Here is a 24,965-nt window from a genome sequence, read left to right as displayed (position 1 = left end):
TCTACTTAAAAATCGTTTAATGTGGCTAATATTCTATCTCTCCCCTCAAACCTGAGAAGCTGGGGAGACTTCAGTAGCTGGGCTGGTCCCACCAGCAACTCCTCATAGGCCCTGCTCCCCGGGCTACCCAACCCCGAGTTTCAATAAATACAGTGCAAAGGGGTCTGGTCAGCCACCAAGCTGGGGAGACAAGGACCCGGAGTGCTAGAGGGGGCATGTTGTATGGTCTGTGAACTCACATATGTCCACTGCCAAGCACACACACTGAGGAGCATGTGCACACACAAGAAACACCCTCTCAGGCATCCTCAAGCTACATGACACGCCACACACACACACACGCGCGCGCACACACACACACACACATCTCAGAAATGCAGGATTGAGCACACTCCTTACAGACACACATACAAGGTTCTATATATAGGTTCCTTTCTCTCAATGTTTGGCTTGAAGCCTGGGTGTCCCCTCCTGGCTCAAAGGGATACGAACAGGTGAGTCTTCCTGGTCTTGGCCAGATCATGCGCTGGTCTAGGGGCTAGGTGTCGTGGTGATGTTCGTCTGGATGGCCATGCAGTTGGTTGTGGTGTTGGAGTAAGCCCAGGAGGGGAAAGTGTGCAGGTTGAAGATGGGGAAGCTCCAGCTGTTGATGGCCAGCGTGATGACTAGCACCCCAATGATGTTGAGCAGGAATCCTGTCCGGGCCTGGTATAAGGAGAGCTAGTTTGAGTGACCAGTGGCAGAGCTGGGCCAGAACCTACCCTTTAGGGGTTCACCAGCACTCAGGAGCTCTCTTACTAGCAAAACTCTCCCTGAGAAGTCTTCCCACGGTCTGACCTGCAGCACTGGGCAGTGCCCCCGCCCCTGGCTTTTCATCCCAGCACTAAGGGGATGAGAGCCCTAGTGAGCTCTCAGGGCCTCAGGCTTTGTTCCCCCTGAGTCCACCTCCCTGGTGGTGGGTGCCTAGTGCCTTGGAGCCTTCCCTAAATTCCTTACCCACTCCCTTCTCTCTCACGTGGCCTGGTGTTGGCAGGGTCTGAAGACGCTCCCACTGGGGATCACAGTGTGATCACCTCTTCCACTGTACCCCTCGCCCCCAACAGGGTTCATTCTTAACTCTGAGAGCCTCAGTGGCTCGAAGCTACTCTGTGGGCCACCAGAAACGAAGGATGGAGCAAGGAGGGGCACTGAAGCATTCAAGCCCCACTGCTACTCACCATATCAGACACTTTGAGGCCCCCAAAAGAGAAAACGATGGCATTGGGTGGGGTGGCCACAGGCAGCATGAAGGCCAAGGAGGCGGCCAGCGTGCAGGGAAGCATGACATACAGAGGGTGGAGACAGATGGCCTGAGCCTGAATGGGGAGACAGCGGGCAGAACTGATCTCAGTCCCCAGCCCAGAGAGGAAGACATGCCCCCCAATTCTCCCACTCCCCCTCTCTAGAGGACAACTTCCCCTCCAACAACATACACTCTGGCCACGAACCCACCACTTCTGCCAGAAGGCACTGGGTGACCCGGGAAGGGCCCCTTGACCTCTCTGGAGGGGATGAGGGTGCAGCCCTGACCAGCAGGGCGTGGTGAGGGGAGGGGCCCATAAAACGGATCTCAAAGGGGCTCCAGGGTGTCATCAAAGGCTGCGGGAACGCGCGCCAGGGGAGGAAGGGGCTGGGGACGCTCCAGGGAATAATTTCAACCTGTCACCTCAGGACTGACCAGAACGGGGGCTGGTCCAGGGAGGTGGGTGAGGCCACCGATGAGGCCCTCAGGATACTCAAGGGGTGACATCACCAGGGATGGATTGAGTCAGGGGTGAGAGGGCCTTGGGGCCTAAGGCGCTGAAGAGTCTGGGGAAGGGTGGAAGCTAGGGGTCTTCTCCCAGAAGTGAGAGGGGGTGCAGATGGGCTGCAGGCGGGGCCCCTGCATGGAGTGGGCAGGTGGGCTGCCTGGAAGTGTGTCTGCAGGACCAGCTCACCATGGAGGCCAGAATGGGCAGGAAAAGTGTGGTGGTGGCCACATTGCTGGTACACTCAGTGAAAGTAGCAATCAGGAGGCAGAGGATGAAGGCAATGGCGGGAGATGGCACATTCTGTAGTGGGGTCAGCTTGTCCCCCAGCCACTCAGACAGTCCTGATTTCTGTAGGTAGAGGAAGATAGTGTGTGAGAGGTTGGGGTTCCTAGGGCTCCAGGGTTCCCTGCTGGGGCTCTGGGAGGGTCCTGCTCCAGCCTATACCTCTCTAGAGTCTTCAGCATCAGGTCTGCTTGGGAAAGAAGATGAGATCCAGCCAGAACCAAGAGGCCCCTCTAATGATTTTGAAGCACATTTGGGTGTGATGAGAAGTCAGATGAGAGGCTAGGAGATGGGGCCAAAGGGCCTTCTTCAGAAGCCTGGGGCTTGGTGGGAGTAAAGACTTTAACTCCATTTACTCCTGTTCTCCCGACCACTCTTGGGAGCTCCTTGGCCATCCTTTGCCCTCTCCCTGCCTCCTCCAACCCAGCAGATTGGCCAGGAGAGAGAAGGGGGAAGGGTGCTTGGTAGAGGCTGGGGAAGAGGCCGACAGGAGATGGGGGACAGTCCACAGGGTCATGAGGGTTCCAAGGTCTTTCTCCATCCACATGTGTAATGCCGGACTGTGAGTCCCAGGGCGCCGGGACTTTATCTCATATAAAGCTGCCCACCCAGCACCAGGCACAGTGCTTGGCACAGTCAGTGAATACTTGATGATGAACTAGCTTCAGATCCAGGAGTCCCTGGCACTGATCCCTGACCCAGGGAAGCTGCTTCCTATCTGGACAGTGGATGAGGCTCGCAGGCAGATTCAGGGATTTCCCTCTTGGATGGAACCTCTGGGGAATGATGCCCTGGTCCCCATAGCCTGGCTGGGTGTGACCATGGCGCCTCCTGGTGGCCTCGGCGGGCCAACTCATCCACCCCATACTAGCTACTCCCTGGTGCTAAAGCTATTGCAGTCTCCATCTGGCTGAGGGTGAGGCGGGTGGAGTGGGGTGAGGTGGAGTGGTCACTGAAAACAGTCCTTGCCCACCAGAGAAGCCTGCCTTCCCTTTGGCTTTGAGAACCCTAACACGCAGAGGTCCTTATGGCTTGTGTCCTCCCTCCCTTAGATGGGGCACTAACCTGTCTCTCCAGCTGCTGCAAAGGCTCTGCCCACCAGGAGGCGCCTTTTAAAAAATTGTTTTTAAAGATTTTACTTATTTATTCATAAGAGACACACACAGAGAGAGAGAGAGAGAGAGAGAGAGAGAGAGAGGCGGAGACACAGGCAGAGGGAGAAGCAGGATCCCAGGATCATGACCTGAGCCAAAGGCAGATGCTCAATCACTGAGCCACTCAGGCGTCCCCATCAGGAGGCTCCTAAGTGGGGATCCCCTGTGTGGGATAGAAGCAGGGGGCCTCTTTCCTTGCCATAGGGTGTCCCTCCAACAGGCTGGGGAGGGGGCAGGGGTTTCTCACCTCGCTGCCCTTGGCCAGGGCAAAGCCACCACCCAGCAGGAGCACAATATTCCAGGGCATCTTCTCATTCACAGTCTTCCAGTTGAGGAGGGCAGGAGGGGCCTTCAGCCTCCCTGGTTTGTCTGTTTCCCAAGCAGAGGAGGATGGGTCACCAAGAGCTACCAGGTTTTTCCTCCCCTCCACTTGGGTCTCTCTACGGGTCTCTATCAGAGCTTAACACATGTGAGAGAGGGGCCCCCAGTTCTGTAGCATCCTTACTTGGTCCCTGGGTCCCTGAACCCTTGGCAAGTCCTCTCAACCTCTCTGGGTTTTTATTATTCCTGTCAAGTGTGGTTGAAGGCACATTCCATGCTGGAAGGCAGGAGCTGCCCAGAGGCCCTTCCCTGTCCCAGTCCGGGTTCTTACTTGGATCCTGAGTCAGCCCTGGGATCTTGGAGGGCACCAAGAACAGAATTATTCCAATGAAGATGGCCACTGTCCCATCGGATGCCATGCTGCGGGCAGGGCGAGGAGGGCAGGCTTAGTGACTTAGGGCTGCTTGGGTCATAGGGTGGAAGGGCAGTGGAGAGGAGCCTCCCCACCCCCCCCACCCCAGAGGTGCCAAGCTCTCCCAGCAAGTCCTCCCCACTGTGTTACCTCCTGTGCAGTACCAGGGCCCTGCTCATGTCCCTCCTCCGTTAGCCAGGCGAGCCCCAGAAGTATTCCCCCTTTCCCCAAGAATGCTCACCTGTTTCCATCCTTGTCGGGAAAAGCCAGGTTGCCCCAGCCAAGGAAAAAGCCTGGCTCCCGGGTGAACCATAGCACCACCAAGATGATAAAGAGGACAGAGACAGCCTTTTCTGCGAAGGTCATGGGGCCCAGTCGCTTGTGTTCTGTTTGGATGACGTGGAAGGCTGCCTGCTCTCTTTCCTTCGCCTGTCCCCCAAAGCCGAAGTTCTTCCGGAAGCTATTGGCAGAGGGGTGGGGCAGCTTCTGAGGGCCCCACACCAGGCAGGGGAGCAAGTGCCTCTCAGCACCAGTGATATCCCAAGGCCACTCAAGGCTGCCACATGAAGGCCCTGGCCCTGCACCCTCCCCCCCCAAGGTTCTGGAAGAAGAGCAGAAGACTTTCAAGGGGTCATATCCTTATTCAGCAGAGGCAAGGCTGGGGCTCCAGGGGCAGCCTTCTCTGGATTGACCCCCTCTCCCCCAAGAGATTCTCTTGTGTTAAGCCCTCCCTCGCCCAGAGCGAGGAGGACCTAGAGGCCTGGACCCCACGACTCCTTCTGGTCCCAACTCACCACCCCCCTCCTCCAGGAACCTTTCAGGAAATCCTCCCCTCCCTCTCCTACCTGCTTCTGGGCATCCCCTGCCTGCCCAAGCCCCACCCACATCATTCTTAGAGGCACAGGAGACTGTCACCCGCTTCCGCATACCCCTTGCTTAACTTAGGTTGACTTTTAACTTTTCACTGGGGCAAATCTCAACTCCTCTGATGGACTTTGAGTTCCTCAATGACAAAGACCATATCTCACACATCTTTGAATCTCCCATGGTGCCTTGCACATGCAGGTCCCTTTGACTACCACCTAGCCTTGTACCAGCCACCAGCCTTGATCCAGCTGCCTTGCACCCACCCAAAGAGTTTTCCAAAGTACAGCAACAATACTTAAAAAACTTTCAGTGTCCCCCCTTCCATCTCCACCCCTGCCCCCACGTGGGCAGGAAGGGGCAGAGAACTCCTACCACAATTCCACTCTTATCACTGATCTCAGCCTGTCCTGGTAGTAGACATCACCAGTCAATTCCAGACTCAATCCCAACTTAGCCTCTAGCAAGGGCTCACAAGATCTTTCAACTCAGACCTCTAGTCACTATCAGCAATCCAGGGTTGGAAGCAAGAAGAAAACCTATTTACTACTCTTGACCTCGAGGACTAGGTCCAAGCCCTTTATGTGGCACACAAGCTCTTTACGTTTCAACCAACAGAACTACTTTCCCCACACACATGCTCTTTCGTGCCTCTGCACCTTTGGATAAGCTGTTCCTGCTCCCTGGAATGCCTTTACTCTGTTCTCTACCTGGCTGAGTTCTACAAGATTCAGCTCAGGCATCATGTCCTCCGGGGGCCTTCTGGGATCTCCACGGCACCCGGGCTTTCCTCTGACGCGGCCTCCACCTGACCGTCGCCCATTAGAAGGTGCACTCCAAGGACAGAGCCCATGCCTCACATTCTCTAGGATCCTCAGTGCCTGGTACAGGGCCAGATGCACAGTAAGAGCACAACAAATGCTTCTGTAACTGACCATGCTCACTGTGTGTGCTCCTTAAGCATTTACCAGAGGACCGTGGAGCATGATGGAATGGATCTGGCCTGGCATCAGGAGGCCCAGTTTGCAATGTGAGCATTGACAAATATGGTTGTATCCCACTCTTGGAACCTCAGTTTGCCCTCTGCTAATACTCTCCACCCAGTAAATCCCTCAAATGGGGGGCCACGGGCACAAGAGACCTAACGAGGGAGAGGCCTCAAGAGGACGGTGATGATATCCTCTCCCGCAGTGGCTCCCTGCTTACTCAACTGGAACCTCCCAGAGGGTAAGGGCAAGCCCCTGGGCTTCTCTCACGTCCTCCACCACTTACTTGAACCCCAGGAAGAGGATCTGCAGCCACAGCCAGGAGAGCAGCAGCAAGATGGCCATGGTGGGGAAGGCAAAGCCAAACCAGGAGGCAAAGTTCACCACGTTGCCATTTTGGGGGAAGAGCCTGAAGGGAGATGAGGGCTGGGCTGTTGCATGTAGTTGCCTGGTGGCCATCCAGCCCAGTCCACCTCCCAGTGAGAGTGCAGACCCCCTCCCCCAGCCTCTGCCCCCAGGCACTCACGCGTTGACCTGGCCTTGCAGCACCAGGTTAGGTGTAGTGCCAGTGAGTGTGGCGATGCCCCCGATGCTGGCCGAGTAGCACACGCACAGGCTCATGCCCTGGCTAAAGCGGAGCTGCTCCCTCTTCTGCCACACCGTTGACTCTGAAGAAGCAGGCAGGGCAGGGTGGGCCTGCCCGTTATCTGGGAAAAAGGAGAGCTCAGGTGGAGGGTGCCCACAGGACCACTTCCAGGGAGCATGGCTGGAGTTCCACAGCCTCTGAGGGTGCCTTGGCAGTGAGCAGCCTCCATCTGGGCTAGGGGTGAGGGCAGCAGAGGGTGTGCAGTGGCTGCATCCCTTACAGCACACCCAGACTCCAGCTTTCTGCCTCCCCAGGTGACCCAGCATCTTGTTTTGCCGGGCATTCGAGGGATTCTCAGAACACGGGACTTTTCATTTTATTTTATTTTATTTTATTTTTTCTTTTCTTTTCTTTCTTTTTTTTTTTTTAAAAGATTTTATTTATTCATGTCAGACACACAGAGAGAGGCAGAGAGAGAAGCAGGCTCGCTGTGGGGAGCCTGATGCAGGACTTGATCCCAGGACCCCGGGATCACAACCTGAGCCAAAGGCAGACACCCGGCCACTGAGCCACCCAGGTGCCTGGGACTTTTCATTTTACTTTATTTTATTTTATTTTATTTTATTTATTTATTTTTAAAGATTTATTTATTTATTCATTCAGAGAGAGCGAGAGATGCAGAGACACAGGCAGAGGGAGAAGCAGGCTCCATGCAGGAAGCCTGCCGTGGGACTCGATCCCGGGTCTCCAGGATCATACCCCCGGCTGCAGGCAGCGCTAAACCACTGCGCCACCGGGGCTGCCTGGACTTTTCATTTTAAAACTAGAGACAGCCTTGGACAAACCAGGACAAGTTGGTCACCACGTGCCTCCCCTCTGTTTCCCCGAAGGCTCCAAGATGACCACCCCTGGTCATGGACATCACTTCAGACCCTCCCCAGGAGTTGGGGGTTGGGGCAGGGCAGGGGCGGGCTTCATCTTTCTCACCAAGTTTGGTCACATCCTTCTGGGGACTCCCTTCTTGGAGTTCAAAGGTGGGGTTGTCGCTGCCCTCCTCTACATCCTTGCTTGTATTGTGGAGCTGCTCCAGAACGGCATGTGCGATGGGCACCATCATGGCTGTGGTGGCTGTGTTGCTAATCCACATGGACAGGAAGGCTGTGACCAACATGAAGCCCAAAAGCAGTCTAGGGACAGACAGATGGACACACTGGTTGGTGTTCTGGCATCCCTTCAGGGACCAGATCCCCAGCACACCACCCGTTCCAGGTTCTCTGGTCCGGTTTGTGGGAACTCACAGGGCAGGCCGCACCCCAATGATGAGGAGCACACGGAGAGCAATGCGTTTGTGCAGATTCCAGTGCTCCACGGCAATGGCCATCAGCAGCCCCCCGACGAACAGGATGTTGCTGTCCTTAAAGTATTCGATGCAGACCTGGCAGGCAGGGACAGCTAAGAGGCAGAAAGGGGTCTCCCCCATGTCCCTGGGCTTATAAGGCTACAGTCAGTGACATTCCCACAAACACAGGTTGGTCTCCTGGGCTCTCAGAATCAAGTGGAAATGGTCTTTGGATTATGTTCCATTTAAAATTAACCAGGTCCCTCTCTGCCTGCCAAACTCCTTCTTTCTCCCCTCAGGAATGAGTGGGAGATAATCTAGCCTGATTCCAGTCATGTTGCAAGCCATTGACTGGGAGAGAATTTAGCGCAGGTTCTAGAAACTACAGCAGTGGTTCACAAAGTGTGGTCCATAAGCTGGCATCATCTCCGACCTGGAACTTGCTAGTAACGAAATGCTCAGGCCCTGCCCCAGATCTATGGCATCAGAAACTCTGGGGGTAGGGCTGAGCCGTCTGTGTTTCAGCCAGCCCTGCAGGTGATCCTGAAACATGCACGCTCATGTCTCAAAGCCATTGACCCAGGGGAATACAAGTTCCTTAGCTGACTTTCAAGGCCCCTTTTCTTGGGTCACCAGGCCTTTCTACCTCCCTGGCTTACACCTGTTCCACTTTGAATGACCTCTCAACACCAACCATGCACTCAGCATTTCTAGAATGCACCCTCACCCACCCCCTCCCCGGTCCTCTTCTAGCTGACTCCTCACTTAGTGCTCCCTGACCTGTTAAGCAGAGGCAAGGACTCCTCTTCTGTGTGCTCTGCCCTGTGATGAGACTTCCTCCATCACCAGTGTTTTAGGGCAGACTCCCTCCATAGGAGAAGCCATTCCTCTTGTGAAAGGGGAGGCTTACCTCAGAGGCATCCATTATGCCCATCATGGGGTACAGGATGATGGGGAAGAGGGCAGTGACAGGCAGAGGCAGAGCCTCGGTGCACCAGAAGAGTGCCATGAGGATGATGGAGTAGGCACAGTAGGCTTCCTGTGGGTGGGAGGGGAGTAGCAGAGCTGTTGGAAGGGTAGGCCTGGTGTTCCAGAGTCATGTCACCTCCTGCCCCCAGAGAAAACAGGCCATTTGTAACAGTGTAGGGACAGCCTGTGAAACTCACAGTCTTTGATTTTTAAGTCCAAGGTCTCACCGCAAAACGGAAATAAAAAACAAAGCAAGGTACTCATCGCCTTGTCTTTGAGCTTGGGAGGCCAAACGTTATAATCCAGCCACACTGGAGGGACCGGAGAGTCTAGAGTCGGGTATCAGGCCCCACTCAGCCCGAGGAGACTGCAGGGGGCCAAAGTGAGGATCTCCTAGATGAGATGGGGGCTCATCTAGATGAGACTGGGGTGTGGCCAGTATGGACTCCTGAACGGCACCCTGGCCTTCCCTGGCTTTGTCAGAGCCTGCAAGAATCCGTATGGCAATGTTATTATCATTCGTTTCCCCTCTTAGAAGGTGAGCTTCATGAGGACAGAGTCAGTCACTCCAAGCACAGCATCTGGGTGCTTGGAGCTCAGGACCCTGCAGGCTTCAAGGCAAATCCCTGAATGAATGAACCACTGGGAAGTTTTGGAATAGTGGGAGATCTCCTTCCCAGCAAGCCTGGCATGACCACTGCATCACACAGTTCCAGGAGCTTCCATACACATTTACAGAATATGTGAAAGGTTCCTCCCCAGCCCCAAGTTGGGCAGGGAATTGGGGAGTAAACCCTGAGTCCTAGTCTTTCAAGTCTGGGTGCTAGAAGCTCTCCTTTCTTCTGCAGGGTCCTCGAGTCTAGGAGGGGACCTGGAGCAGAAATGGAAGTCAGAGAGTCAGCCTCCTGTGTCACGGGGCCACCGGAAGGAGAGGGTAGGAGAATCATTAGCTTTTAGGAGCTGGGTGTTTTCAGGTGGGTGTGTTCCAGGTTCTAGATGAGCTTGGAGAGGCTAAGTGGCTTGCTCAAGGTCACAGAACTGGGGTGTGTCAGAGCCAGGATGGAACACAGGCAAAGCCTCTAGACTGCAGAGCTCCGAGGGCGTTTCCCAGGTCTTCTAGGGGAAGGGCACCCCTGAAGTGGAACAGCATGCAGCCTGTGCAGCCCCGCTGTAGAGCCAGGTCAGCCTGATGCCAGGCTCACCTTCTCATCGTGAAACTTCCACCACCCCTCCTCACCCTGGATGAGAACTCTTGGGCCCTGGGGGTGGGGCCACCTTGACCTTCGCCCAGAGACCCACCCCTCCTTCCCCTCAGCGGGAGGCTGGTTCTGCTGAAGCTGCTGTTCTCCACAGCTTCCTCACCTGCAAGTACTGCCGGCCCAGTTATTCATCCTCCCCGGGGACTAAGGGCAGGCCAGCGGCTCTGGACCCTGGCATTGCCCCTCCCCCCACAACTCCCCTGGAATTCTTGGGTCAGAGACAAGGAGGGGGCCGGGGTGCATGGTCACTGCTGATTCAAGGAGAAAGCACTGCTAAGGATAGCAGAAGTGTCCCGAGGGCTAATCCGTGCCAGGCTTTGGGCCCTTCATGCTTCAGGTGATTGTCCCAAGGTAATGACCACTGTTCCCATTCCGCAGATGCAGAAACAAAGGCACAAACAAATGAAGTGAATGTCTCAGCGGCACATGTTAGCAAGTGAAGAAGCCAGGCCATTTGGTTTTTGAGCTTCAGCTTTCTCTCTCTCCCCTGAGCTCCATCCCTCACAGTTGTGGGGTGTCCTCCAGCCTCAGGTACGCTGTGACTTGTGGGGTGCATGGAGATGGGCCAAGGCTCAGAATTCACACATGACTGTCTTCCCTGGGGCCTGCCACTTCCTGCCACCAAGCTCGGGGTGAGTTCCTTCCCTTCTGAGACCCCATTCCTGTGTTCCAGAGAGAGCTGGTAATAATTGAAATTCCCCTGTGAGCTCTGGTGCATGTGCCATCGATGGCTCCCCTACCCCTCTACAACTTTCCTGAGTCCCTCTCCTCCTCGTCGTCTGTCTGTCTTTGGATCAAACCCAAAACCAGTTTCAAAGTCCCATCCAGGAGCCTCCCGTGGCCCTGATGGCCCTGGCCCTGTGTCTCCAGCCTCCCCTTCTGGGCAGTCCTGTCCCGTTCTAGCATAACTTGCTGACCTGTTCTTCCTGGGTCATAGGGTTCTTAACTGGGGCGTGGAATTCCAAGGAATTTGAGGGAAGACTGTTTCATCTCTGTGCTAACATCTAAGGGTCTAAACATAGGCAACAAAGCCATGCTGCTGCTAATGGTACTACAGGTGATTTGGTCCCAAGCCCTCCCCCCCTTTTAAAGATTTTTATTTATTCATGAGATACACAGAGAGAAACAGGCAGACACATAGACAGAAGGAGAAGGAGGCGCCCTGCAAGGAGCCCGATGTGGGACTCGATCCCGGGATCCCGGGATCACAACCTGAGCTGAAGGCAGACGCTCCACTGCTGAGCCACCCATGCATCCCTAGTCCCAAGGCCCTTGATGGTGACTGTCAGCCATCAGATACGTGCACAGATCAGTTGTTGCCGTTATCTCAAAATGTATCTCGAAGTATTGTCTCTATCCATCCCTAGTTTTGAAATTATGGTAGTTATACCAACACTAGATCTTATTTAATTCATTCATAATCACCTATAATTCCCAATGGTAATTTGCTTTTTCAAATTTTTATTACTGTATTTCAAAGTAACTGGTTTCTTTTGTAATCCCATACATTTTATTTTGTGCATTTTATTTATTTATTTTTTAAAGATTTTATTTGTTTAGTCATGAGAGACACAGAGAGAGAGAGGCAGAGACACAGGCAGAGGGAGAAGCAGGCTCCATGCAGGGAGCCTGACGTGGGACTCGATCCCGGGTCTCCAGGATCATGCACTGGGCTGAAGGCGGTGCTAAACTGCTGAGCCACCCCGGCTGCCCTATTTTGTGCATTTTAAAGCACTATTTTGAGAAGGGCCCATAGTCTTCACCAGACAGGCAGAAGCTTCATAGCTCAGAAATGAGTTAGAGTCCCCAAACGAGGGGCACCTGGGTGACACAGTTGGTTAGGCATCCGACTCTTGGTTTTGGCTCAGGTCGTGATCTCATGGTCCTGAGATTGAGCCCCAGGTTGGGCTCCACGTAGTGTCCCTTTCACCTTGCCCCTTCCTCTTGTGCTCTCTCTCTCTAGAATAAATAAATAAATCTTAAAGAAAAAAAAAAATCCCTGAATGAGATTTTCAGCTACCTCCATTTTGACCTCAGTCTGTACATTCTAATTTGATTAAGTCAAATTGATTAAGTTCTTCCTTTTTTTAAAAAAAATTATTTATTTATTGAGAGAGAGAATGAGCACATGGGTGGAGGGCAGGGACAGAGGCAGAGGGAGAGAGAATCCCAAGCAGACTCTGTGCTGAGCGTGGAGCTCAATGGGTGGCTCAGTGCAGGGCTTGATTCCATGACCTGAGCTGAAACAGAATCAGATGATCAACCAACTGTGCCACTTTCCAGCTTATTTATCATCTCAGGCAAAAGATGCCCAAAAAGCATCTCGTGATGGGAACCGTAACTACTCCCCCAAGCAATAGGGACTGCCCTGACAGCCACAAGAACCTTCGTGATTGACCCCAAGATGGTTATTAACCTTACCTTTCCTGCCTACCTGCAAGACCTTTCCTGTGGCCCACTCTTTCTTATATAAACCTGGACATATTCTCAGCACTTTGGAAACAGTCCTCGAGATACTCATCCCCTGTCTTCCCAGTGCTGGCCTCACTGAAATAAATCCTTTTCTTGTTTCACCACCACCTCTCTCTGCCTTTGGGTTTTGTCAGCAGCGAGTGGCCCAGCCCGGTCTGTTTGGGGCCCTCACGGCCAAGTGCTCTTGCACCTTTGGGCTCCAGTTATATCCCTGCCCTAAGGTGAAGGGAAAGAAAAAAATGATCTAGCACTAACTATTGTGGCTTCCCCGAATCACCTTGGGAACTTTCTAAGCTTCTAGGTCCATCTCCAAGTGAAATTTCTCTCTGAGTGGGAGCAGGGGTCTCTACAAGGCCTGAGCAAGGCAGCGTGAGTCAGAGCGAGGAATAGACAGAGAGGTCAGGCATGCATAGTTTGGTGGGTGCCTGACCTATGTTCTCTCTCATTTCCTCCTCATATCTCCAGGGGGCAGTGTTTCTCCCTACTGCCACTGCGGGGGCTGGGGGGGAGGGGGCAGGGAAGGGACCTGGGCTGGCCAGGCTCAACTGGCAGCTTATATGGTATGGGACCATGTGGGCTTATGCTCTGGCCACTGGCCGATCCTCTGGGCTGCTGGCACTGCACAACTGCACACACCAACCTCATATGCATTGCCTGCACTGCTGTCTGCGGTGGCCCTCCTGGAGCTCAGATAACAGCAAGAATGAGTTTTTTCCTGGCAGCCAGTGCTTCTTTCTCCCTCTGTCACTGCCTCCCCCTTGCCCAGGCCGGCAAGGGAAGTGTTCCCCATCTCTGACAGATTTGGCTCTTCTCCTCAGTATCCATTTATGGGCTTCTGAGGACAGAGAGAGTCTCTTCACCTCCATGCCTGAGCCCTGGCTCTTTGGCTGGTGCTGGCCTGGATGAGAAATCCTCCTCTCCCCACTTGTGACACACCCAGGAAGCATCTTGTTTGGACGCCCATTGAATTCAACCCCCAGGAAGTCCCTGCTATGGGGAGCCCCTTGGGAGCAAGCCCTGGGCCTCTGAACTGTTCATCAGGCACTCATTCGACAAATAGTCTCTCCACTCCAGGTCTGCAGTCCTGTTCGTTCTGTGCCTCAAATACCCCCATTGACTTCTCTCCAGTTCTCAGTCACCCGCCTCGTCCAAGCCCCAGCATCTGTCACCAAGACCTCTATAACACCTCCTCATTCACCTCTCTTCCTCTCTTGTCCCTGAAATCTCTTCTTGCTGCAGGCAAAGTGATCTTGAGTCACAAATCTATTTAATCCACCTCAATCCTCCAACACGGACGGACGCACTCACCTCAAAACAGATCAAATCCCTTCAGAGGATCCCATTGCTCTCAGGAGAAGTTCGAGGCTGATTCAAGCCTCTCCTTGCTCTCTGCTCCAGCCACACTAGCCCTCTTCCAGTTCCTCAAATACACCAGCCTCCTCCCAGCCACAGGGCCTTTGCTCATAATTTCCTCTCTTCCCACTTCACCCAGTTGATGTCTACTCAACTCAAGGATTCCCTTTTCAGTGAATCCTTCATGGGTTCCAGGCTTGGTTATATTCCCCATTTCAAAACCCCTGTACCTCTTCTGCATAGCACTCATCATATGCTATCATTAAACACTGTATTTCATGGATTTCTTGGTGAACATCAACTTTTTCATCATACTGTACTCTTTAGGGAGCTAGGCTCAAGTCTGTTTCGGCCCATCCCATCAGGTATCTTTATGGAGGTGACACTCTGAATACATGAATGAGAGAGCACTAGGCACTAGGGATATAGACATGAGTCAGGCCCAGCTCCGGCCCTTTGGGACTCTGAGTGCCCCCATGTAGGCTGGCCCCTAGGGTCATGGTGGGCAGGCTACCCTGCAAAGCCAGCAGTGGACAGAAGAGATAGATGCTCAGAGGGTTTCCAAAGCCTGAAGTTGGCAGCTTGCTTCTTTTGTAATAGGAAACAAAGGTCAGAGGTCAGAAAATCTATGTGCCCAGGCCTGGCTTTATGGCTGTGTCCTTGAGAAAGTTACTTCATCTCTCTCAGACTATTTCTTGTCAGCAATAGTGATCATTTCCAGCTGTACACACATTTATCTCCTTTTTGTAGTTTTCTTATCTACAAGTGGGAATGAAAGAAACACCTGCCTCCCTGGGTTGTTATAAGGATAAAGGATGTGAATATGTCATAAAGGACAGAGGATGGCAGTGAGCAGATGGTAGGGTTGGTGTTGGGAGACGAACGTGCTCCTGGGCTCCTGGGGAACCAGGGTGGATTCACAAGGCATATGTGGAGACGAAAGTGCCAGAGACTCTTGGGCAGACTCTGGACCCAGGGTGTGGGCAAGGTGTACGACCTGCGGGCATCATGGCCTTTACGCATGACAGGCACGGAGCAGCCCATGGCTCAAATATGTCTGTAGTCTCAGAGGTATCATGACTTATTCCTTCTGGTGATTGAAGGTTAACCCAGGGGTGGGGGATGGCTTGGCACACAGTGAGTCCTTCCCACTGCCCCTATGCCCTGGTAAGTAGAGATGCTGCTGGCGGTGAGCACTACTGGCTCTGGGAATGAGGTGAGATACTGGGTGGCAGCCTGCCAAGAACCATGGCAAAGGTGAGGCCAGAGTGGGACCCCACAGGAGAAGAAGCCCTTCGCTGAGCCTCCATCTGCCTAGGCTGAGGATGACTTCCAGAGGGGACCCTCAATAGGTGCTGAGGAATGAATAGGAGTTTGATGGGTGGGTGGGCAAAAGGTGTTGAGGTAAGGGAGTGAATAGAGAGGGAACAGAAAGAAGCATAAGGGATCTTTTTGATGCATTCTTGGAGGGGTGTAATGCTTGGAAAAGACCTTGTCTTCCCTGGTGGAGATCTAGAACTTTATCTGGAAGACAGTAGTGAAAAGTGAGGCCCCTAAAGGATTTTTAGAGAGAGTGATAACAGTAAGGTTACATTAATGCTACTCTATGGGATTTTTAAAAAGACTTTATTTATTTATTTGAGAGAGAAAGAGAGTGAGTGAGAGAGCACAAGCAGAGGGAGAGGGAGGAGCAGACTCCCTACTGAGCGTGGAGCCAACCTAGGCCTCCATCTCACAACACTGAGATCATGACCTGAGCTGAAACCAAGAGTCAGACCTTAACTGACTGAACCACCCAGGTGCCCCTTATCCTATGTGATTTTATTTATTTATTTATAAGATTTTATTTATTCATGAGATACACAGAGAAAGGCAGAGAGAGAGGCAAAGACAGGAGAAGCGGGCTCCATGCAAGGAGTCCGATATGGGACTCGATCCTGGGACTCTGGGATCACGCCCTGAGCCGAAGGCAGATTCTCAACCACTGAGCCACCCAGATGTCCCACCTATGTGATTTTAAAAAATATGTGCACGAGTGTTTGTATGTACATGGGAAAAATCTCTGATTCAGGGTTTCTGTACCAGGGTCCCTTGGCAGCCTGATAAGGCCTTCCAACTCCTTAGAATAATGTTTTTAAATACATAGAAAAATACATAGAATTATAAAGGAAACTAATTATATTAATATGCAGTTGTTAAAATATGAAAAATAGGCGAGATAATGATATATGTTACTCCTTCTTAGCTAGTAAGAACTTCACTGGCTAATGGTTACTGTAATTGCAGTCATGATGAACACAAACAGTATTTCAAGGTACCTGCAACAGCACTAATGAATGTGATAATATCTGTGGTTTTTATTGGTGGCAAAGCCAAAGATATGGTTAATGCTATTGTGGCTTGTTATCTACATTCATAACAGAAGGAAGTACTAAATTTTCTTAGTTAGGAAGTACTAAATTTTCTTAGAGGTTGTTGATGATAAAATATAGGGTTTTTTCCATCCAAGTTCACAGATCTCCTGAATTTTCCCCACAAATTCCCAAGGATGAAGAGTCCCTGCTCTGGAGGATATCCACCATGCTGGCCCATGAGACTGCCCTCTGGACGGGCATGAGGGTGGAGGGTGGGAGGAGGACCCCTCCATTTCACTCTTTCATACTGTCAAATTTCATACAATGTGAGTGTGCCATGTAATTAAACAAATACTTCATCTAAACATGAAAATAGGGATCCCTGGGTGGCGCAGCGGTTTAGCGCCTGCCTTTGGCCCAGGGTGTGATCCTGGAGACCCGGGATCAAATCCCACATCAGGCTCCCGGTGCATGGAGCCTGCTTCTCCCTCTGCCTATGTCTCTGCCTCTCTCTCTCTCTCTCTGTGTGACTATCATAAATAAATAAAAATTAAAAAAAAAATAAAAATAAACATGAAATAGGGAGCTTACACCTGCTACACTGTAGCCAGTGAATTGGAAGACAGGAGATGGGAGGTCGGGAGGCCCCAGAAGACCATACAAGGTCGTGCTGCGTGTCCAATGGGCGGATGTCAGGGGCTCAGAGCAGGTCATGGTAGTAGAGAAGGAAGGACAGACTCCAGAGATGTTAGGAGAAGACAGGGTTTGGGTGACGGCTGATGGCTTGGATAGGAGGAGTGGGAGAACACCGCCAGGTGCCTGCCCTGGGTGTCTAGATGGTAGGGACCATAAAGAGAGGAGGCGGGCTGAAGGGACTTGGGGAAGGAGGTGCAAAGTAGGCTGGGGTGTGTGATATTCTTTCCAGGAATAATAGGCTCCTAAATACCTAATCTTTTCAGAAGACTGAATATGCAAAGGGAGCAATGGCCAGTCCATGTATAAAAATATTTTCTATAGTCTCTGCAGGAACCAGTCTGGGTAGCGAAACCACAACCTCTACAGCATTTGGCCCAGTCTGGATTTGCTCAATGACTGCCAGCTTTCCTCATTTTTGCCCCCTCTCTCTACCCCCACTTCTAACTCTAGACCAATGAAAGCCAAATATGTATCCCTCACCAACCACTCGGGATGGCCGTCTTCTCGGAGCCCCTCCAGCCCCCCTGGCAACAGCCTCCAGCCAGGGCGCACCTGAAGCCTCCCCTTTCCGGCTCCAGAGCATTCCGACCTCCGCCCACCTTTGAGGCTCTGCTAAAAGCAAGTGGTGGTGGCTGACTCCCTTCCTATGCTTTGCCTGATCTCTTTCAGGAGATCCTTTGTTTATTTCTGCACCATAACGTGAATGAATTTGTTGTATCATCTTCTGTACTTAGAGGCCAAAGGGAAACAATGGGTTTCTGAGTGTCAGAGAAGACAGATGTCTGGGGAAGAGTCCTGAACTCACAGTTTGGACCGGGGCCAGGTCTGCCTGTGTCTCCTGAAGGGCAAAACAGGCAGCAGTGACTATGAGCAAAGCATTTTCACACTCTTTGGGTTCAATCCCTACAACAGACCAGGCTTTGCTGCTGGGTTCTATCCAGGAAACTGGACTGTTGAAGATTCTACTGCTTTCTCATTCCCTATTTATTCGAAAGAGAGAGAGAGAGAGAAAGAGAGAGTGAGAGAGAGAGAGAATGAGCACAAGCAGGGGGACTGGAAGAGGGAGAGTGAGAAGCAGGCTCCCCGCTGAATAGGGAGCCTGAGTCAGGCTCCATCCCAGGACGCCAGGATCATGACCTGAGCCAAAGGCAGTTGCTTCACCAACTGAGCTACCCAGGCACCCCTGCATAGGTTCCTTTTTCATTTTTTTTTCTTACGTAGGCTCCACAGCCAACACGTTGCTTGAATTCACAACCCTGAGATCAAGAATCTCATCTTCTACTGACTGAGCCAGCCAGGTGCTTGGGATTGCTTTCCCATTCCTGACCTTCCCCTAGCAGGTGCTGACAGGCATGGACATAATTTGATCATTTGAGAACAAAGTCCAAACTGGGGAAACTTCTCTCTCCTCCAGGGATCCCCCTGGCCCTGGAGGCTGGGTCCTTCACATCCTACTCCCAGGCCCCCTAGAGGCCAGAAAACCTGTCTCCAGGTGGTGGCGACACTTAGGGACTATACCTCGCTGCTCTCGTGAGGGGGACCGGCTGCACCTCACCTTCCTGATTCACAAATGGGGATACTGAGGCCTCCTGGTCAGGGCAATAGCTCATATGAACGGAAGTCATCTCTGGAAAAGAAGTCAGGTGTCCAGGCAGTGCCCGGGGCTAGTTGTGTTTTCCAGGGGCTAGGAATTCAGACGAGAGGCAGAGGGCGCAGGGAACCACTGCATACCGAGCCCTGGGCACCAGGGCTCTATGCACACAGGTTCTCTTATTTTATCTTCATGCAGCCCCTTAGAGAGGAGAGGGTTGGTGAGGTCACACAGCTGTACACACTGTAGAGTAGATTTGGACCTACATCTCTCTGACTTTATTTTTTATTTTTTAAAGATTTATTTATTTATTTTAAATATTTTATTTATTTATTCATAAGAGACACAGAGAGAGAGAGAGGCAGAGACATAGGCAGAGGGAGAAGCAGGCTCCATGCAGGGATCCCGATGTGGGACTCGATCCCGGGACTCCAGTATCACGCCCTGAACTGAAGCCAGACACTTAACCACTGAGCCACCCAGGTGTCCCTCTCTCTGAATTTAATATCCCTGTGTTGTTCCCTGGACTCTGCCTTCTTGACCAAGAGCCAGGAAGTCTCAAAAGATGGAGGTGGACCCCAGAACTGAAGTCCAGATTCCATGTTCAGTCTTCATGCTGAACACAGTGAATCATCTGAGTCCTGTTCCGTCTCTGGGGTTCAGGAATAGCTTTGGGTCAGGGTATTTTCATTACACAGATTTTAAAGAAGGTATACAATGTATGGTTCTTATATTCTAGGAGTGCAGCTGACTCAGATTAAGAAATTCTGTAAATACAATATGGATTTTAGCTAAGCTCTGTCCTGGCAAACATTGTGCTGCTAGGAGACTGTTTTTACAGATGGTCCCATCAGGTCCTGGGGTTGGGATGGGGATGGTGGGGTGAGGGAACACTTGCATTTTTGATCCTAAAAATCTTCACTCCTTCCCCTGGCTTTGCAGGGCTGACAGCATGGGCTGACCTCCCCCTGTCTCTCTAACTGAATTTATCCCACCTTTTCTTCACTCGGTTCCCCATGCCACGCTGGCCTCATTTAAGCCTGCACCTTGCCAAATTCATTCCTGGCCTTGGGCCTTTGCACTGCGTGTGCTGCCTAGACAACTCTTAAGCCCAGAACTGTGCTTGGCTGCCTCTTACTTGCCATTCAGGTCCTAGGGTAAATATCATTACTCTGGGAAGCCTTCCCTGACTACCCCATCTAGAGCAGCCTGTCCCTAAGCCATAGTCACAGGCTGCCATACGGTTTTCCCAGCATATGCTTCTTTCCAGCCCTGCCCCCCTGCACCTGAACAGCCCCTTTGACATAGTACGTGTTCCCTGATGGGTGACCACGTGGGTGAATGAATGAATGAGTGTAAGGTTTGGAGCACACTGATAGTGCTTCTTTGCTGTCTGGTTGCAGAATTGGGGAAGCAGTGAAGAGCCCTCAGGCCCTACTGTCCCTCATCCCCTGGGACCACCAGAGCATTTCAAGGATTCTGTTGCTATTCCTGGAATGCACCCTATAATTCCAGCTCTTACACTGTTGCTCCTTTGCCTTCACCCAGCGTGTCATCTACGGATGTCTCTGACTATTGGCATCTCATTCAGCCTTCAAGGCCCAACTCAAACGCTACCTGCTTTGGAGTCTCCCCTGACTCAGTTGGAAGAATTTCCTCCCTCTTCTGAGCTCCTCAGCCTTCTGGCTCTACCTCTGTGTAAACACACAGAACCATGTGCTCCTTTTCAGTGACTCCCTAGCACAGAGCAGGAGCTCAAGAGACATCTCTGACCTCACCACAGTGGGAGGACCAGCTGATGCCTGGATGGATGTGAGGGTAGATGGCTCAAGAGGTGACTCACAATGGGGTCACAACCCTGGAATGCACCTGGACAGCCTTGAGCAGAGACCCCAAGGCCAGGTTCCAATTTGGACTTCGTCTTTCTCTAGCTGGGACTTTAGACAAATTACTTTACTACTCTGGGCCTCAATTTATATGTCTGTAAAATGAGATAATAGTAGTGCTCTCACAGTAACTCAGAGGTTATTGTGAGAAATAAATGGGTTAGTACTTTGAAGTGCTTGGCACAAGAACTAGCACATAAAAAATATCCAATGCTCAGTCTGAGCCCTGTCTGGGGCTCTCCCTTCCCATTTCAGGAGCTGGGGGCATGGAGGTAAACGTGGGGGTTCACTACAGACAGCTGGGACTCAACACAGGGTCCTCTTTGTCCACGTGCATGCATTCATTCAACAGATGTTTGTTGAGCACCTACTATGTGCCAGGTACCAGAGATTCTGCGGGAAAAAGACAAAGTCTCCGCCTTCATGAAGCCTACATTCTAGTGTAGGGAGTCAGAGAATAAATAGAAACTAAACAAATACATCATTTCAGAGAGTGAAAGACCTTTCAATACAGCAACAGTGTTTTGTATTAGACAAATGCCAGATGACTGGCAGAGGTCAGAGAACGCTTTTTATGAGGAGGTGGATTTAGGCTGAAGCCTAAGAAATGAGAAGCAGTCATCTGGGAAAGAACATTCTGGACAGAGAGATGAGCAATTTGAGGAGTACAGAGAAAAAGCTGGTGAGGCTGGAGAAGAGTGGATGAGAGAGAAGTAGGATATGAGGCTTTAGAGACTGTGGCGTCTCCCGGGGTAGAGCCCTGGTGACTCCTGGCTACCCTAAGAGGTTTGGGTTTAATTTCAAGTTTGATGAGAAGCCTGTGTAAGGGCTTCCACGAGGTATTGATTGGGTGAAGAATGGTCTGGGGAGGGACAGGAAGAGGAGAGAAATGATGGTAGCCTAGACCCACTTAGGAGGCAGTGGCAAGCAGTTCCATTGAGAGTGTTTTGTAGATGTTGAGTCAGCTGGATCCACTGGTGCACACGGAAATGAAGGATAAAGAGGAATCAGGAATGTCTCTAGAGGCGCCTGGCTGGCTCAGTGCGTAGAGCCTGCAATTCTTGATCTCGGGGTTGTGAGTTCCAGCCCCATGTTGAGTGTAGAGATTACTTAAAAATAAAAAAAAAATTTTTTTTCTTTTAAAGGAATGTCTCAGAAGTAGAAAGCTGAGCCACATCTTGGTAAGATGGCAGGAAGAGCCAGCTGGAAAAGATGAGCAAGCAGCGTTCTGTTTTGGATGTGCAAGTGTAGAAGCATGTGTTATTTATAAAGAGAAGATTCAGGAGCAAGTGTCCAGTACTAGTTTGGTAATACTAGGGTTTAGAGGTTAGGGCTGGGGTTAAGATTGGGGAGTGGTCAGCATGGAGACAGCAGAAGGTCATCTAGGAAGAGAGTGGGGACAGAGAGGGGGCCAGGAAAAGTGGCCAGGGGAGAGAGTAGCCAGGAGGTGAAGTTGGGGCTGGAAGGTAAAGCATCTTGGAGACTGGAGCTGTCTTTTTTTTTTTTTTTTTTTTTTTTTTAAGGTTTTATTCATTTATTAGAGACACACAGAGAGAAGCAGAGACATAGGGAGAGGGAGAAGTGAGCTCGCTGCAGGGAACCTGATGCGGGACTCGATCCCAGGAACCCAGGATCATGACCTGAGCCCAAAGCAGATGCTTAACCACTGAGCCACCAGGCACCCCTGGAGCTGTCTTAAGGAAAGATCATGCAGACAGATTTTAAGGCCTTCCATCCTGAAAAAGACAGAGAAAGCAAGCCTCTGTGAAGGGAATGTGGGTTTGTTTATTCCGTGAGAGAGATTGCAGCACGTTTTGTGTGCTGATGGGAGAGATTAGGAGGAGAGGAAAAAATGAATGAGGCTGGAGAGGGGATGATTATGGGAGCAAAGTCCTTGAGAGGAGCCGGTTTCCAGGGCCTCAGTGGAAGGGCTGGACTCCATACTGGAGGCAGGACAGGGCCGGCAGCATCTGTGAGGCCAAAGCAGGCAGCAGGGCTGGGTGCGACACAGAGCAAACAGGGGCTCCTGACACCTATCATTCCCGCTGGGAGGCCCGCTTCTCCTTCTGACTCAGGCTTTCCTGTGTGACCTTGGGCAAGTTCCTGAATCTTTCTGGGCTGTGCTTTCTTGAGGAGGAAAGTGGGAATGATTGTCCCTGTCTGTCCATTCCTCCTGCTGTTGGCACATTTGGCCCGACCTGTCTGAAAACCCATCTGATGGGTCCCCAACACAGAGCTGTCACTGGCTTTGGCCAGAGATGAGGGGCCTCTTAAAGATCAGCCAGGCCTTGTCACTTACCAAGTGTCAGAGGCTCAGGAGCTATGCCACTACATCCCCAATCTCTCACCCCTTTGGGATGGCATGGACAAAAAGCCTGCCTCAATTTCCCTATCTGTGACAGAAGAAATGGCTCAATGGACAGTCCTGGGGCTATAGGGGTGGGGCCAGGCCAGCATTCAGTCTCAGCCTTCAGGAGGCCGCAGCAGGGGAGAAAGAAGATAGAGCTTTGGAGCTAGACCACACCCCCGGCCTTGCCACTCTCCGTATGACCTGCCAGAGGGATTTGTATGTCGAAGCCTGAGCTTCAAGACCCTCCTCCTGAACTGACCCTTCCCAAGGCCCCATAATTTTATGTTCTTTTGCTTACAAAAGTGTATAATAACCAAGCTCCATGAAACCAGAATCTGCCTTGGGATTTGGGTAAGTGACTTCACCTCACTTTTCCCATCTGTAAAATGGGACAGTCAGTCTTGCCTCTTAAGATGAGAGGATGGGTCTTTCAGGGGAAGGGGAAAGATGAGAGGAGGGGTTACTGGGTGCACAGTACAGGGCATAGGGTGGGGGCTCCAATAAATGGGAGCCAGAGCTATGGCTCCTGCTGCTTGGTGGAGGGAGACAGGAGGCTGTGGCACCTCTCCCTCCATCCACGGTATGGTGTCTGTTGTACCCACTGGCTGGGTCCCGATGTCCAATTCCCACCCCTCTCCCTCAGCTGACTTAGCCCTTGGGATCAAAAGTGAGCTCTTCCTCATTCTGTTTACACTCTTAAAAGCACAAACTGCTTAAACGAAGCCAGCTTCCTCCTACTCCCTTTCCACTCCTCTCTGGCAGTCAGCCCTGCTCATGCCATACTAACCCATAGGGCTGGGTGAGCACACAGTTAGGCTGATGACCCCAGCTGCCTCCACCTGCACCCCCTCTATGGAACTGGCTTCCTATCTCCCAAGGCCATAGATTTCTAATGCATCTAAGCAATTCACACTGGGCTGCTGCTCCTGGGTGCCAAGCAAAAGCCCCCTGTGACCGACCTCTTAACCCCCAGTCTCAGGAGGACCAGGAGGTCATAGCCTCCTTTCCAGGATATGGAGGGATGAGAAAACTGTGCTGGTCCTAAGGATGCCCAGCCCTCATCCAGACTGTCCTCCCTTGTCCTTCCCCCGCTCCTTTGGAGCCAAATCCCAAGTGCTTACCTTGGTGGGGATGAGGATGGGCAGGGGCAGCAGTAGAATGGGCAGGAGTAGCACAATCAGGTAGGAGCGGTAGGCCCACAGGCCCTGCCAGCAGGTGGCCATCGTGTGGACCTACGGGGGTTGCTCAAGCCACTGCCTCTGGGATCTAGGGAGCTGGAGGAACGATGCAGCAGGTAGGCGGCCAGCCAGGGCAAGCTTATATAAAGCTGGTGGAGTGTTAACCATTGACCCACCCTGGCAATCAAACTGTTTTGGAGTCCAGGAGGTGAGAGTAAGGAGGAGGGACCTGGAAGGACCTGCGTGAAGATCAGGAAGACTTTGCAAAGAAAGGGAGCAGGAAAGATCAAGGAATAAAAGTTTCAGGTGCTTTCAAGAAGTTAAGCCCAAAGTTAACTCCTTCTGTGCATGGAGGCTGCGAAGGGCTGCCTCTGGAGGAGCTGGGAAGGCAGGGTGTCTGGGAAGCCCCACCGCCGGCCTCTGCGGGGCAAGACCCCGGCCCCCTCCTCAGCTCAGTCTCCCTTCTTTCCTGTTATTCCTCCGAAGCCAGTTATCCACGGAGCAGTTCATACTGGTTCCAGAGAGGCAGCCCTGCCTCCAGAGACACTCGGCCCTCCAGGAGTTTCCAGTCTAAGATTGAAGGCAGCCAGTTTGAAGCAAGTCCTCCTCTTCCTTCCAAGTATCAAGGAAATTGTCAAAGTTACTGGTCCTGACTATCTCTTATTCACTGTGTGACGTTGATCCATTGACTAAACCTCTCTGAATAACTACTTCCTTGTTCTGCTGAAATATCTTCCCATTAGGAGGCATAAATTAGACAACCTCTGGTATGTTGATCATAAAGATTAGTTTCTTTTTTATTTTTATTTTATTTTATTTTATTTTTTAAAGGTTAGTTTCTTAATGTTCTTTCTGGTTCCCCACCCACCCCTACCCCAAGCTGCCATACAAAACCAGCAAAGATTTCTGTATTCATACATCGTCCATCCATCCCTTCACTCATCGCAGTCAGCAAACAAGCATTTGGCACCAAGTATAGACTCAGCACTGTGTTCAGTGCTAAGGATGCAGAAATCAATATGCTGCTGGTAACACTGAACATTTGTAACAAGTTGGTTAGTGTACTATTTCATTTACTCTGTATAAACATGCTAAGAATTAGGTGGAACTATTCCGTTTCACA

At 51.7% G+C, this 24,965-nt stretch overlaps 1 protein-coding gene across 1 annotated transcript; it reads right to left on the bottom strand.

Annotated features, from left to right (window-relative positions):
• On the bottom strand, positions 1-24,442 carry SLC13A2 (solute carrier family 13 member 2). The gene is made up of 12 exons (XM_025476412.3): positions 23,786-24,442; positions 8,645-8,773; positions 7,694-7,830; positions 7,383-7,582; positions 6,336-6,516; positions 6,096-6,218; positions 4,201-4,419; positions 3,879-3,967; positions 3,474-3,595; positions 1,977-2,138; positions 1,218-1,355; positions 1-705 (listed from the first exon to the last, which is right to left on the bottom strand). Exons 1-12 carry the CDS (start codon positions 23,885-23,887, stop codon positions 532-534), a joined length of 1,776 nt encoding a protein of 591 aa, XP_025332197.1. The 5' UTR covers positions 23,888-24,442; the 3' UTR covers positions 1-531.
• Positions 24,443-24,965: the final 523 nt, after the last annotated feature.

This window comes from Canis lupus, chromosome 9, assembly GCF_003254725.2.
Source record: "Canis lupus dingo isolate Sandy chromosome 9, ASM325472v2, whole genome shotgun sequence".
NCBI classification, from domain to species: domain Eukaryota; kingdom Metazoa; phylum Chordata; class Mammalia; order Carnivora; family Canidae; genus Canis; species Canis lupus.
This window is presented reverse-complemented; position numbering and strand designations above follow the sequence as displayed.